Source organism: Lithobates pipiens, unplaced genomic scaffold (genome assembly GCF_037356315.1).
Source record: "Lithobates pipiens isolate NorthernLeopardFrog02 unplaced genomic scaffold, aLitPip1_a1.2 Scaffold_22, whole genome shotgun sequence".
Lineage (NCBI taxonomy): Eukaryota > Metazoa > Chordata > Amphibia > Anura > Ranidae > Lithobates > Lithobates pipiens.
In genome coordinates this window covers 98,812,301-98,828,236 of record NW_027507784.1, presented here as the reverse complement: position 1 = coordinate 98,828,236, position 15,936 = coordinate 98,812,301, and the positions used below count along the sequence as shown (strand labels likewise).

At 44.0% G+C, this 15,936-nt stretch overlaps 1 protein-coding gene across 10 annotated transcripts in view; it reads right to left on the bottom strand.

Moving 5' to 3' along the window:
* ERICH2 (glutamate rich 2) overlaps positions 1–15,936 on the bottom strand; it is a 63,498-nt gene that overhangs the window by 11,602 nt on the left and 35,960 nt on the right. For 9 of the 10 annotated variants that reach the window (XM_077447968.1, XM_077447969.1, XM_077447972.1 and 6 more), the window contains 6 exons: positions 15,036–15,134; positions 14,006–14,092; positions 9,347–9,445; positions 8,600–8,694; positions 8,070–8,206; positions 2,188–2,245 (listed from right to left, as the gene is read on the bottom strand). In XM_077447968.1, the coding sequence (XP_077304094.1) occupies positions 2,188–2,245; positions 8,070–8,206; positions 8,600–8,694; positions 9,347–9,445; positions 14,006–14,092; positions 15,036–15,134 (575 nt within the window). The remainder of the gene's footprint in view (positions 1–2,187; positions 2,246–8,069; positions 8,207–8,599; positions 8,695–9,346; positions 9,446–14,005; positions 14,093–15,035; positions 15,135–15,936) is intronic. The other variant, XM_077447970.1, reaches the window with a different exon arrangement.

Genomic DNA, 15,936 nt, shown 5'->3' with positions numbered 1-15,936 from the left:
TTCTGGGTACTCCTTAGTACCCAGGACCTTCCTAACTACTTAATAATGGATGTCCTTGGAATTGGAACGAGCCACCGCCACCTTGTCCATGTGAATATAGCTTCCATAGTTCTACTCTCGATATACACAGTGGTGGTGATGGTGTTCAGGCACCTGTAAATTGTCCCAGACAGCAGCCTCATACCACTGCTGCCACAGTGCCTCTAAGGTACGAAAAAAAGCTTCCAGGACATAGGGGAACTCTACTCAGAGTTCACCAATGTGCCTGATCATCCGCCACTGGAGCCGTGACAAACGCTTGAGGTGGCAGCTCTGCCCCTGCCCTGGGGGCAGGTAGGGTGGTGGGCATTGGGGGATCTCCAGGGGACTTGTTTTCTCCTCCCCTTCCTCCTCCTTTGATTCATGTAAGGAGAGCACCAGGTATCCCAGGGGTTAAGGATCTTGTGATAGCACCCCCTCTCAGGTAAAACAGCTGTGGGGACCGGTGAAGATGTTGCAGGTAAAGTGAAGTGAGCCACAGATTCTTCTGGCTCCTACACCATGGTAATGCCTTCAGGGATGCCCCACAAAGCCCCAGGCCACTCACAGAGCTCCTCAGTAGGGCCTGAAGGGCCTACACACCACCACAAACTATGGTGTTCCCCTGTGGGTATGGCAGATGGCTGTAGCTCTAATGGTCCTAAAGAACCACTAACCTCTGCTGGGTGTGCTGCTGTAAGTGGCAGTGCCTCAATTGCCTCCTCAGATGGTACTTCTGAAGCAGGCTCTTGAGAGAGCTCAACCCTGGTGGCAATGGGGGAGCATTCAACCATGTGGTCCATGGGGGGGGGGGGGGGGGGGGGGGGCTGGAGGGTGCTTTTCTCCTCCTCCACCAGGTCTGGAAAGCCCAGGTATTGCTCTGCAGATGACGTGGCCATGGTGGAGACATGGTAGTGACCTTAACAGTAATGGTCCATAGTGCATGGTGTCTTGGCAGGGTACCAGGTAGTCACACGGAGCCTCCCTGAATGGAAGCACCTCTGCACTCCTCACAACAGAGCCAGGATGTGAGAGCCAATGTCAGGGCTCCACATTCATTAAGAGACCAAGGTTTCTGTGATCCCAGTGTGGCACACCCTTCTGGGCATCACACAAAGTCCAGTGTCCAGAGAAACATCACGGATATCAAGTAATGTATCAGGACCAATATTTTTTACTGTTTTTAAAAAAAACATTTAGTTTTTTTTTTTGGTGCAAGTAGCTGGTCTTGCATAGGGTGCAAAATAGTCTAGCACCAGCCCTGCCTGTGACTGACACTCTAGTTTGAGTGCAGGGGTAAGAAGTAGCCTACAGTTTGACATCTTGCATGACTTTACACTTTCTCCTAGCTTCTGAGTGTGCATGGTCAGTTAATAGGGCAGAAATGGATAGGTTAAAATTACCTTTCAGCCTCTGACTTAAAGGATATGCAAACCCAACATTTCACATTCTTGACATGTGTCTGCTGTGCCATGTACTTGTATAAAAAAGGTATCCTGTTCCCTTTATATTGTTTCACCTGTGTGAAAAACCTGGTGTTCCTGCCTCTGCTTTCCTATTAAAAACTGACCACACTACACAGGAGAGAACAGCAAAGTCAGGATTTGGGCTGTGGTGGGAACTTAGACAGCTCTCCTCCAATGATCAGGCTTGTGCTGACATCCCTCCCCCCTCCCCCTGTACAGCCATTCACTGGGAAGACCAGTGTACTGCTGTTTTTCCTCTCCTAGCTTTCAGAGCTCCTTATGCAGCTGAAAACAGAGAGTATGTGGCCACTTATAAAAAACTGGAAAAAAATGGGTTATTTTTAATATGCATACACAAATATTTTGCCTTTCATTCCTGTTTTAAAGTGAATAGATTGTTTTACAATGTGCGGGATTACATATACTGTAAAGTTGAAGAATCAGATGCATTTGATGTACTATAAAAAAAAAAAAGACTAATCCAAATCTTTCATGAATTACTCTACACAGAGCAGCATAGCTTTAATACCAGAGAGGGGAAGAGAGAAAGGGATGTAGAGGAAAAATAAAATTGTATAAAGTGCATGCATATTCTACAAATATTTCATTACATGATGTCTATTATATTCATATAATGTTAGAATAGACATTTTCTGTCGGTTCTATATGCATTCAAATGTTTTAAGAACAACTAAATACTTACTCATTTGACAAAGCTTCCACGCTAGTTTATAATCCTCATCCATTACAGCCTTAATAAACTGAAATAAAAAAAAAAAAAAAAACTGTAAACAAACATCAAATTAATCACTATAACATTTGTTTAAATCAAGCATCTTAAGCCCTAAAATATAAAAGGTACAGTGGTTTTCTGGGTATTGCTTTTCTGTGCCAAAATAAAGTTTAAAGGGGTTGTAAAGGTAAATTTTTTATTTTCTACATAGGTTCCTTTAAGCTAGTGCATTGTTGGTTCACTTATCTTTTCCTTCGATTTCCCTTCTAAATGTTTTTTTTTCTTTGTTTTCTTTGTCTGAATTTCTCACTTCCTGTTCCTCCTCAGTAAGCTGTTCAGTAAGCTGTTCTGGCTGACTAACCACCAGCTCGGATGATGGTGAGAAGTTTACTGAGGAGAAACAGGAAGTGAGATATTCAGACAAAGAAAAAAAACGTTTAGAAGGGAAATCAAAGGAAAAGGTAAGTGAACCAACAATGCGCTAGCTTAAAGGAAACTATGTAGAAAATAAAAAAATTACCTTTACAACCCCTTTAAAGCTCTATGCCTTGACTCCTTGCCTTAATCTAACAGATAATCTATCCCTTCTGCTGTGCCCTAAATGCCCTAAATGTTAACTTAACCCCTCAAAATAAAACAAAGTACCTAACCTCCACCTATGGCTAACCATACATAATACAATCGAACCGTAAAACGTTCTTTAGATCAGGGGTGCTCAACCTGTGGCCCGTAGGCCACATGTGGTCCTCGGTGCCCTCTGATGTGGCTCTCGACCTCAAACCAAGAAAGCGCCTGCCAACCTGCCATCCCCGAACCTCCTCTGTAGCACTGGCTCCCAGGTGGAGTGATACCAAGTGCACTTTGCCTGGGACCTTTCTAGTAGTCTGGATAGTGATTCCAGCAGAAGCTGGAAGAGGAAAACAAAGTCAGTGTATTGAACAACACATACACTGCACTTCTGTAATGGGAATATTAACTCCTATAAAAGGGTTAACAACTATTAGGTTGCTTTCTCACTGATCTAAGGTTGCAGGGCAGTGCACCTGCGACTTGACTGCGGGTTAGCTGCGATTTACCATAGACTTCTATTATATCTTGTGAGTATGGTGTACTTTCTGCATTCAGGAGTTTTGGTGCACTGTCAGGAAATGCACCAAACCCGGGTAAACCGCAGCACATCGGTGTGAAAGTAGCATTATAAGGGGGCCCAGGACAGTAAGGGCTTGCTTGACCAGATACAAATTGATTATATCATTTAAGTAGGTCCTCATATTGCATAGGATTGGTTAGTATACAGGAAATTGTACAAAGAATTATATTGACTATAGTAAGTTTAGAAGAGATTTTTTTTTACAAGTGAACTGGAATCTGTGTGTACTGCTTACCTGAAACAAACTGCTCTACCAAAAGGTACATTATAGTATTCAAAACCGTGATCAAGATGTATGCGCAAAATATGTTTACCATAAAAGCTGTTATAGAAATAAATCCTCCACAGCGTGGGGTTCAGACTGACCACATACAAACCTCAATCACCTCTCACTGCACTATTACTGCTCAATAATTATGTATAAGCCCTTGTACACACGGTTGAACATTCCGACGCAAAATCGGACCATGTTGTCGGATAATCTGACCATGTGTGGGCTCCATCGGACTGTTTTCGTCTGAATATCCGACCGGCAAAGTTTTAGAGCTGGGCTATAAAATTTTCCGACAACATGATCCGATCGGACTCAATCCGATCATTTGTAGAGAATTCCAATCCGACAAAGTGCCACGCATGCTCAGATCAAATTCCTAGACCAAAGCTATTGGCTACTAGCCTGACGTTACGAACGATCGGATTTTCCGATAACTTTGTCCGACCGTGTGTATGCAACACCAGTTTCAGACAAAATCCGTCATACAAAATCCAACGGATTTTGTTGTCGGAATGTCCAACCGTGTGTACAAGGGCTAAGGGTTACCCAAATTTAAAGTGAATGTAAAATCTAACAATGAACTTCTCTAAATTGGTCCCATTCGGTCTCCGAAATATACAATTAAAAGGGTTTTGTTATAGTGGTTTAAATAACTGCAAAAAAATACTTTTTTTATCTTACTGGTAACCTAAAGTAGAAGGAAAGCAGAGCAAACAGGACTAGAGTCCATGTTGGAAGATTTCTCTTTTACTGTTTTTGGGACAACACACAATTTAGGATTGTCTTTTACTTTCCTTTTCGGTAATAAAAGGTAAACATGACAAATAGAGAAGGTGAATCTGCCTAACCATAAATGAAAAAAAAGTTTTGCCTTTAAGCCGGCCATAGATGGTTCGAACCATGTATGGGCAGGCTAAATGTTCCCAAAGTTGATCTATCAATCAACTTGAGTACAAATCAGCCTGCCAGATTTTACATGCAATTATTACTAGCGGCGGTTATAACCATTAGAAATAATCACTGTGTTCTCCCGGCTGGGATGGCTTCCCTCAAAACTGTGTGGTGGAACACAATGGCTTGGCATGGTTGCAGGAAATAAATTTGCTCAGTCTATGGTGGCTTAAAGTCTGGTACACGCTACAGTAGTTTCTTTTGTGCACAAAAAGTGGGTTCCATGAAAAAAAAACTGACAGCTCCAGTCAGAGCCGCTGTACCAACCATCCAACATTAGTACAGCGATCTCTCCCGCTAAGCTGTCTCTGCCATTTGTTGACAGTGCTGGTTGGGAGTTGGTCTGCTGCTGGTTTTCCAGCATGCTCGTCCGACAGAAGCCTGTCAAATGGGCAGCGTCTGTCAGACCGACATACACACGAGTTGAATGCCGGGCATTTTTTTTTTTTAAACAGGCCAAAGTCTTGCAACATTTGTACCTGGCCAAGTTATACTTTGAAACTATTGTGCCCCCTGCTTGTGCTGTTATCAATTACATTATTATCTGAGGACTATAGAGCCACGTCCCTCTATGTTATGGACAACAGGAGAAGGATGATATAGAAGGATGAGTGATTATTGTCATCCTAGGACTTTAAATGTGGCAGAATCACAGGGTAAAAATAAAGGAAAAGCCTTGAAAAAAAAAGAAAATGAATGCAGCCACCACATCAAAGTGTAGCAAAGTGGACTACAATTGTAAAGCACTATATCCTGGGTCTTTCAAAACCTCACCTGTCCCTCTAGTACTTAGTGTATTGGGTGACCTCACGTTTGTGTGCCCAGCAGAAAGGACTGTGGGATGAGTAGTTCTCCCGCCAGATAATTGCTATACTTGATTGTGTCCGGACTGCATATCCCAGGGATCTTTGCTGCTGTTAGGAAGATTGCTGGGAGGAGCTATAAAAGAGCAGAAAGCCCACACGGCGCTCTCTTCCTTCTGGGCGCTTCGTGGCTTACGATGTGGGGTTCCACCTTCCAACCCGTAACATGAGGAGCCTAGCTCTGTCGTTTGCTGTCGGGCATCCTTATCCTTCCAGCACAATTCCAGTTGCCTGCCTTTCAGTGTGTGTCCAGCTTTACATTGGGAAATCGAGATAGCGGATCTGCTGCATGAGTGTCCCTACATGAGTTCCTGTCTGGAAGACATCAGAGCAGTCTGATCGTTGGTGGGATGGCAACTCTTATCCATCCTTTGTCACAGTTTCAACGGAACACCTTGCACAGACCCCTTCGCACCAGAAATACTTTACTGAAGTTATTTGAATATTATGCTTAAAGCGGGGTGCCCATTTAAAAAAAAAAAAATTAAAAGTCAGCAGCTACAAATACTGCAGCTGACTTTTAATAATCAGACACTTACCTGTCCCAGGGTCCAGCGATGCGGGGGATCGAAAGCCCCGCTCATCCCCCCCTCCGTTCGGCGACACCGGCATTGTAAGTGTGGGTGCCCGGCTGCGGCTTCACAGCTGAGCACCCACTGTGCATGCACGAGTGGCGCAGCGCGCCGTGAGTCTCCGCACAATCATCTGGGACCTGTCACATGTCTCAGATGATTGACAGGATGGAGGGGGCAGAGCTGAGCCCTTCCTGTGCCGAGGGGAAGTGGCACGGAAGGAGGCAGACTACGAGGGACCCCCTAGCAACAGCCATTTAGAGTTAAAAAAAAAAATTCCAATTTTTTTTTTTTTAGGAATATTAAATGATTTTTTTTTTGTTTGCAACCCCACTTTAAGTCAACTCTAGCCCTTCCACACTTCAATCCACTGATTACCACTACACCTAATCAGATTACAGTTAAGAAGCTCCCACGTACCGGTAAAGAACACCATATCTGCAACATGGACTTTATTGCCATTACTGATAAAAGGGCCCCCTCCTTATATTATCCTTATCATTCTTAAAACTGCTCTCCCTCCTTATGATAGCAGAAAAAGCTGGCCCGGTTCCATCTCTTTCAGGGTGTCAGTACACTCAGTTAGCTGTAATATGCTTTTGGGAGGTAACCCTATTTCTCAAGGAAATATTTATACAGTATTGTCTTTATTAATATTGTCTTGTGCCTTTTGGAGGGATTCTTTTGCTGAGTTGGTGCGGCTGAGTCAAAACTCAGCAGATCTATTACCTCCCCCTCCCTTTTGTAACAACCTTCTTCTTTATTGGTTCCAGTAAAATATTCTTAGAACCTAAATACACAAAGTGTCTGATTACTCTACAGCAGGGGTGCCCAACCTTTTTAAGAGCGAGGGCCACTTAAGCAACTGCGTAACAAGTTGCGTGCCACAATGAGCGGAGCGGGTGGATGACAGGTCACGGCTACTCTATCCGATCCACCTAGATGGAAGGGGACGAATTTCCTTCTATTTTTTTTTATCGGATTTTTAGGATTGGATTGGAGGCAGGCGGGAGTAAATGGACAAAAGTCTGTTTACATCTGCCGCTCTAGAGGTGAATTGAGGGTCCGATTGGGTAGGGCCGATCATGTGAAAAGAGCCAAAACTGCTTTCACACGGATGTGCTGCGGTTTACCCACACCGCGGGTGTAGCGTAGTGAACCTGTGTCTATCCTGTGGGTTAACTGAACTTTGTCATAGACTCTGCCTGTGACAAAAGTCGGTGCTGTACAAGAAGCCTTATGTGGCTCTGCTCCTGCTTTCTTCCTCTACCACCAGCTTAATTTACAACACTGAAGCTGTGGTATGAGGGGTCGGCAACCTGTGACCTGGGCTTGCTAATCTGCTGTTCCAGAGCAGGAGGTCTCGGGCCACATCAGAGGGCTCCGCGGGCCACTGGTTGGCCACCCCTGCTCTACAGCATACAAGGATGTCTGGACCCAGAGTGTCAGGTGGGTTGGAATGTTCACTAGGTCACGGCCGTGCAGATGAGAAGATAATTCTAAGCAGTCCTCTAGAAGGCCATGCTACATAAGTATTGGTAAGCTGCAATAGATCACATTTTTTGTTTTGATAGGCTTTAAAGTGGTTGTAAACCCTTTACAACCACTTTTTACTACAGGCAAGCCTATAATTAGGCTTACCTGTAGCTACACTGGATATCTCCTAAACCTGCATGGTTTAGGAGATATCCCTGTATTTGCATGTGCCAACGTAATCGGCACATGAGCACTTAAGCAAACTGAAGCAATGGCGCGTATGTGCCATTGCTTCAGTTGGACTGTGCCATTACCGGCGGCTCTCGCGCTCATGCGCGGGAGTGACGTCATCACAGTGCCAGACCACGATCCCGGAAGTAACCCCCGGGAGCAGTGTTGGGCGCAGGAGCGGTGAACGAGGACCGTTGCGGGGGCTTTGAATTCAGGTAAGTAATTCATAATGAGCTAGTATGGTATGCATATTAGCTCATTATGCCTTTGTCTTGCAGGGTTTTTTTTTTTTTTGGATTTTTTTTTTTTTAGGGTTTACAACCACTTTAAATCACCTCTGTTAAAAGCTCTAAGGGAGCAGCTGTTGTTTCATTGTCACTCTCATCGTCATCGCTGGAAGACTCCTGAGGCTGTTCTGTTAATTTGGGGCTTTGAATGGATGCTGAGTGGACCTCAGTGGACTCTTTTTCAGCTGCCAAAATAAAAGCAGATAAACAAATTTTTATTACAGTGACAATATACCACTATGTCTACAGGTGCAATTCCTGTCCAAATCACATGCTGTTTCCTGCACTGCTCCTGTGTGAACCCAGGCTTGTCATACTGACTTCAGGAGCATATTATCCGGACAGGAATCACACTGCATTCCTGTTCAAATCACATGCATTTTGCATGGGCTCAAATCACACCGCATGGCGCAATATAATTTCTTGGTATCGGTGAGTACTTGAGCACAAGTATTGGTACTCGTACTTAAAAAACAGGCATCAGTGCATCCTTAGTCATTTTTAAGGCACATAAATAAACCTTGTTCAGCTATATATTAGATACTCTGCCTATATACTTCATAGTGGTCAATAATTACCAGTATTTGGTGGCATGGGTTCCTTTTGCATAGCATCGCTGTCTATCTTCTTTAAATTCTTGAGGTCGGCTAAGTTATAATCTGGAATGTTGTTGCTATAAACAGAGTGAGGTTGGGTTAGATATTTGCCAGTTGTATTGATGATATTCTATAGAGACCACACTGATACTTGTAGCAGGGGCGGACTGATAACTCATGGGGCCCCCGGGCAATAGGAGATTATGGGGCCCCCAGGCAATCAGAGATTATGGGGCCACACAGTATACAATCACACAGTATACACAGACATGTTTCTTTTGGCTGAGAAAGTACTGGAGAGGTGGGGCAGCTATAATCTCAAGATTTTTAGACCAAAAGGATGTCGGTAAGGGATATTTCAGAGACAGATGTAAAAAAAAACTGATTTTTACATACTGTCCCTGGTTTTACTGAAGCTGGCAACCCTGATGGGGCCCCCTAGTGGCCTGGGGCCCTCGGGCAGTGCCCGAGTGGCTGAATGGTCAGTCCGCCCCTGACTTGTAGTGTATACAGACCTGTGCCTCTTCACAAAATAGTCACTAATTTACACACTATATGGCAAAGAGTTTGTAGACACCTGACCATCACTCCCACTAAATGGTCAAAAGTATGTTAACACCCCTCCAAAATGACTGATTTCAGGTGTTGTTCAGTGAAGGACAGTGGTAATACTACAGCATACAAAGCAGAAAATGGCAACAGAAAAATCAATACTATAATAGACTATACCTGGGTGTAATACGCTTTACTGTACACAGTGAGATTTGCTTTGTAGATGCACAACATTTCCTTCTAGCTGATCCGTGTCTACCGGCAGAACTGTCAGGCCTGAGGAAAGAAATATTTAATGTGAGCCATAAATTTAAAGATGACATACAATGTATATAAAGGACATTGGCTATTTTCAGCATACAACTATGGTATATATTTTATATTTATTAGACTGAAAAGGCCCCCTTAGGCAGGCCATGCATGATACATTTTTTTTGCACACATATGTAGAGCCTGTGCATGACCGCTCAGTATGTCAAAGATGAGGATGTTTAAATCTGGAACAAGTATAGAAATATGGAAGCTGCCACTGACACTCACTTTTAAAGGTCTTGACTAGGGATGAGCCGAACACCCCCCGGTTCGGTTCGCACCAGAACTTGCGAACGACCCCCGCGTTCGGTACGAACGTTAGAACCCCATTGAAGTCTATGGGACTCGAACGTTCGAATTGGAAAGTGCTAATTTTAACGGCTAATATGCAAGATAGTGTGCTAAAAAGGGTTTGGCGACCTGCCTCCTGCCTCAGGGGACATGGGTCACTGCAAAAAAAAGTTTTAAAAACTACCGTTTTGGCGGGAGCAGTGATTTTAATGACGATTAAAGTGAAAAAAAAAAAGTGAAATATTCCTTTAAATATGGTGCCTGGGGTGTGTCTATAGTATGCCTGTGAAGTGCCACGTGTTTCCCGTGTTTAGAACAGTCCCTGCACAAAATGACATTAAACGGAAATAACACCATTTAAAACTGCTTGCGGTTTTAATGTTATATCTGGTTCCTGCAATATGGTTGAAAATCATTCAGAAAAATGGCATGGGTAGCCCTCCCTGCCCATTACCAGCCTATTTGGGTCTTGTACACATATTAAGGGGAACCCCGTACCCATATTAAAAAAAGGAAATGCGTGTGGCCCCCAGGCCCTATATACTCAGAACAGCAGTATACAGGCGGTGCAAACAAGACAGGGACTGTGTAGGTTTGTTGTGTTAAGTTGAATCTGTTTGTCATTTTCAACCGGTACATTTTTAAAGTGTAGCTCCAGTCAAAAAAAATATCTTTAAGCTTTTTGGAAAACATAGGGAAGGGTTATCACCCCTGTATAATTTTGTTTTGTCGTCCATCTTTTTTCATCTCACTTGCTGCTGTCTCCTTGCGTTTGCAAGTAGGAGATGTTTGTAAGTTGGATGTTTGAAAGTAGGGGCCTGCCCTATATTATAGCGGTATGTACTGGGTACAGAGCACGCAGACAGCACGCCTAACACTACTGGCTGCAAGCTCTATTATTAACCACTTGTTAGCTCAATGTTTGCATAAAGTGAAAGATGAAGTTATGCTGAGTAAATAGATATTAAACATGTCACTCTTCAAAATTGCACATGCCCGTGGAATGGCGCCAAACGTCGCTACTTAAAAAATCCCCATAGGCGACGCTTTAAATATTTTTTTACTGGTTACATGTTTTGAGTTGCAGAGGAGGTCTAGGACTAGAATTATTGCTCTCGCTCTAACATTCTCGGTGATACCTCACATGTGTGGCACATGCGAGCACATGGGGACATGGGCGCTTTAATTTTTATTTTATTTTTTTATTGTTCATTTTACTTTATTTTAGTTTGACATTTTTTTTCCCAAAAATATATTTTTGATCACTTTTATTCCTATTACAAGAAATGTAAACATCCCTTGTAATAGGAATATGGGATGACAGGTCCTCTTTACAGTGAAATCTGGGGGGTCAATATGACCCCACATCTCACCTCTAGGCTGGGAAGCCTGAAAAAAAAAATAAAAAAAAAGATTCTGGCTTTGATCGTACTGGCGAGTTGGTAGAAGCACCAGAGGGCGGTGAGGGGTGGGGGGCGTCTATGGCTGGGTACTTCAGGGTATCACCGAGTATGGCTGGGTATCTCTGAGTATGGCTGGGTATGGCAATTTATGGCAGGGTATTACAGAGTATTGGCGGGGTATTGGCGGGGTACTACAGAGTAATAGCAGGGTACTGCAGAGTAATGGCAGGGTACTGCACTGCAGAGTAATGGCAGGGTACTGCACTGCAGAGTAATGGCAGGGTACTGCACTGCAGAGTAATGGCGGGGTACTGCACTGCAGAGTAATGGCGGGGTACTGCACTGCAGAGTAATGGCGGGGTACTGCAGAGTAATGGCGGGGTACTGCAGAGTAATGGCAGGGTACTGCACTGCAGAGTAATGGCGGGGTACTGCACTGCAGAGTAATGGCGGGGTACTGCAGAGTAATGGCGGGGTACTGCAGAGTAATGGCAGGGTACTGCACTGCAGAGTAATGGCGGGGTACTGCACTGCAGAGTAATGGCGGGGTACTGCAGAGTAATGGCGGGGTACTGCAGAGTAATGGCAGGGTACTGCACTGCAGAGTAACGGCGGGGTACTGCACTGCAGAGTAATGGCGGGGTACTGCAGAGTAATGGCGGGGTACTGCAGAGTAATGGTGGGGTACTGCAGAGTAATGGCAGGGTACTGCAGAGTATGCACTGGTATTGCAGAGTATTGCCAGGGAATTGAGGGGTTAAATTCGGTGAGCAGCGATGTGGGCACTGCAGATGCAGCCCACATCGCTGCTGACACCGATCTCTTTCCCCTCCGCTGTACCGATCGGTACAGAAAGGGGAGGGAGGAACAGGCGTCATAACATGACGCCGGTTTGTTTCCAAGTGATCACTCCGTCATTTGACGGAGCAATCACGTGGTAAACGGCCGCTATGAGCGGCCGTTTACCGTGATGCGCCGGGTCCTATGGACCCGGCGGTCACGGATGCTCTCGAGTGCGCACACCTCGGGGCACGCGAGAGCAGAATTCTGGGAGGCCGTTAATTAACGGCCTCTCTGAGTTAAACAACCGCCCTGAAGCCGTTAATCGGCAATGGGCAGTTGTTAAGTGGTTAAAGCTAGATCACTAGCTATATAGGTGAGGTGAATATAGTGGTGTATACTGCAGTCAGGGCACAGACAACAACCACTACACAGCAGCAAGATAGGAAATCAGCCAAAAACGATTGGTGTGTACTGTGTTGAAGGTACACAGAACACCCACTGCTTCAGATGCAAAGTAACACACTACAGGAGGCCGCCTTAAAGGCGGCCTTTTATAGTGTGGGGCGTGCACTACACAGTCTGAGCTATGATTGGCCACAGGCAGGATGCCTGTGGCCAATCATGGCTCTCCTCGCTGCCGGCGCTGCGATTGGCCAAGCATGCGGGGTCACAGTGCATGCTTGGCCAATCATCGGACAGCAATGCACTGCGCCAACGCAGTGCATTGTGGTCCGCGCGCGCGTCACTCGAATTTTGACGCGAACGGCCAAAACGTTCGGAATTCGCCGAACGCACGAACAGCCAATGTTCGAGTCGAACGTACGTTCGACTCGAACACGAAGCTCATCCCTAGTCTTGACTTACAGGCAGCCCCTTTATCTCTGTCCTGAGGTGATCCCTTTCCCTTTTCAGCCATTATAATTAAAGTGTGGCGGCGGGCCCAGGCACAGTGTGCCTCGAAGGAACTATTTACACTTACAGTATGTGTATGCAGTTATATGCTATAATTTTATATATCGTGTTTAACTGCACAAGTTTATGCATGCTTTTGTGAATTTTATGAATGCATTTTTTACATGTGTAGTTTTGCCTATTCACTGTGCAAAGTGAGCAAGAAACATGCATGACAGGACATTTCCATTGCACAGCTACTAAAAGTCTAAGTTTAGTGAAATTTTTTTTTTTTTAAAGCATGGAGGGCACCTACAATGAATGAGAAATGTGCCCTGTGCTGGTGGTGGCTCTCTTGGTTCAAATGTTCTGTCCTCTGGCTTCCCCCCTATACCCCTGCAGTGGTAATCTTCCGATGATGGCAGGGTTACTTCAAGCTGCTGGACCCGTCATATGCACTTGTTAAGAGTGCTGACTATGTCCACCCTCTCTGTCCCACTCCTCCATTCATAGAAGCTGTACTGTAGCTTCCGTGGCAATGAAAAGAGCTCTGTAGCGTGGATGAATGAAAGGTCCAGTTACATTCATAGGGAACTTTTTCATTGCTGGAAGCCATAACTCAGCTTCTATGAATGGAGGAGAGGGTCGGAAAGGGCAGGCACAGTCAACACTTTTGACAGGGGGCCTATGATAGATCTAGTGGCTCATATTAACCCTTGAAGCACCAAAAAATTACCTCTGTGTGGGTGTGGGATGGGGGTTTGGTGGAGGAGGGAAATTTTTATGCGAGCAGCCACTAGCACAAGGGATACTTCTCTTTCTATGTACTAAGTACTGGTCTTGTGCTGATTTAAAAAAAGAACAAACAATTTAACTAAACTTAGGCTTAAAAAAGGCTTGATACTGTACATGCAGATTTGTGTGTTTGCCATTTGTTTCAGTGGACCTTCTTAAAACTTGAAGAAACACAAAGATGTCTAGGTTATATATTTTAAGAACATATAGTCATGTAGGAATGGATTTCTACTTTACTATACAATTTCAAACAGTAAAATGCATGTGTTGTATAGAAGGTAAGTGGACAAGTATAAATACGTCTTTACAAACTGTGATTTTAAAGTCATAAACTCTCAAATCAATGTCCAGTATAGATCACCTGCCAGTTAGCAGTTCTCTTGCTTCGGAAGGTTCTATCTTCTTTGAATTCTTGAGGTCAGCTACATTATAATCTGCAATGTTGCTGCTATAAACATAGTAAGCATTGGTTAGATATTCACACATTTTATTGATGATGGCCTATAAAGACCCAAATAACTGATACTTGCAGTGTTTGCAAGCCTCCAGTTGCTCATCATATATAGTCACTGATAAACGACATAATGGGAAGTTTGTAGACACGTGACCATCACTCTTATTATATAGTCAAAAGGTACGTGGACGTCCCTTCAAGTTATTGAGCTTAGAGGGTTTTAGTGAAAGGGTACTGGTAATACTTCAACATACAAAGATATTTTAGTAAATTGTGCCTTTCAACTTTAAGGCTACAGTCTGGGAAGGTTCTTTTCTGTTCCAGCACAACTGTGCCCCTGCAAACTCCATAAACATATGGAATGATCAGTCTGATGTGGAGGAACTATATGGACTTGCACATGATTTTGTTTCCAACCCTACTGAACATTTTGGGAGCAATTGGAAAGCCAGTTGGATCTCGTCTAACAGAAGAATCTGACTTCACAAATGCTCTTTTGGTAGACTAAGCACAAATTTCCATAGACACACTCCAAAATCTTGGTCAAAGGAGGCTGTTGTGGCCTCAAAGGGTGTGAATGACAGGGGGTTTTGTGGGAGTTGGGGGGGGGGGGGGTAACTCCATTTTAATGCCCATGGTTTTGGAATGGGCTCTCCAACAAGCATATACAGCTATGATGGTTAGATGCACTAACAAAACTTCGGCCACATGGTGCACATGCACATCTACATCCATTGAGACAAGCAACTTATAAAGACATACAGCAAAATATTTGTTTTTTCACATCAAAAATGGAGCATGACATTACCTACTTACTAAATCAGACATACTGTGTTACTGTCTTATCTAATTATCTTCATTGATAGTTCTATTGTATTACAGCAATCTAGTCTGGGATGCAGGAAGTAGTAAAAGAAAACACAGCACTATACTATACCTGGGTGCAATACGCTTTACTGTACACAGGGAGATCTGCTTAGCAGATGCAGAACATTTCCTTCCAGCTGATCCTTGTCTACAAACTGAACTGTGAGGCCTGAAAAAACAAATATTTCATACATATTTCAAATGCAACAACAACTAATCACTAGGAAATGCTGCAAAAGCTAAACGATATTTTGTTCTCCATACATATATAAAAAGATGATAATATCCTAAAAAATTGCAGTGTAGCATTTTAAAGTAGAACAAGGAGTATGGACATCTAAACTATGTAACATGCAATTTCAGAAACAAAACAACCCTATTTGTGGAAAAGGGTTTTGAAGCATTTAAAAGTGTGTAAGGTATTCAATGGCTTTAGGAGTCATACATGAAAAAAAAACGAAACTTAAATCGTTTTCCAGAACCTCTTTCTTAAAGCTAAATGCTGTTTCATTTTTCCATTTCCATGAAGTGTAGGATCACCACCATGGCATTTGTACCGCTGTGAGCAGTTGCATCTCAATGATAAGGTGGTCGGTATCCCCCCCCCCCCCCCCAGTCGCATCTGTGAAAAAATCCTAAGGGCTCATGTACACAGACTTTTGCTTGATTCAAAAGTGCTAGGGTAATGCTGGTTCCAGTACTGCACCATGTTTTGAGCAAAGTAAGAAATGTTATGCTTTATTTGGCATTATCACCGGCCAGCACTATCTGCGTTGGTACTCTATCAGCACAGACTGAGGGCTGGTAGTGCGTAACATCAAACGTTACTATGTGGATGCGCAGCTTGCGCCCATGACTTCTCGCCATGCCATGTCTGAGATTCCCATCTGGGTCCTTCTGAGTGCCGATTGTATATGGGGAGGGGGGGAAACAATGTCATCTGGACTTCCCCTGCCCACAGGTCTGCCCCC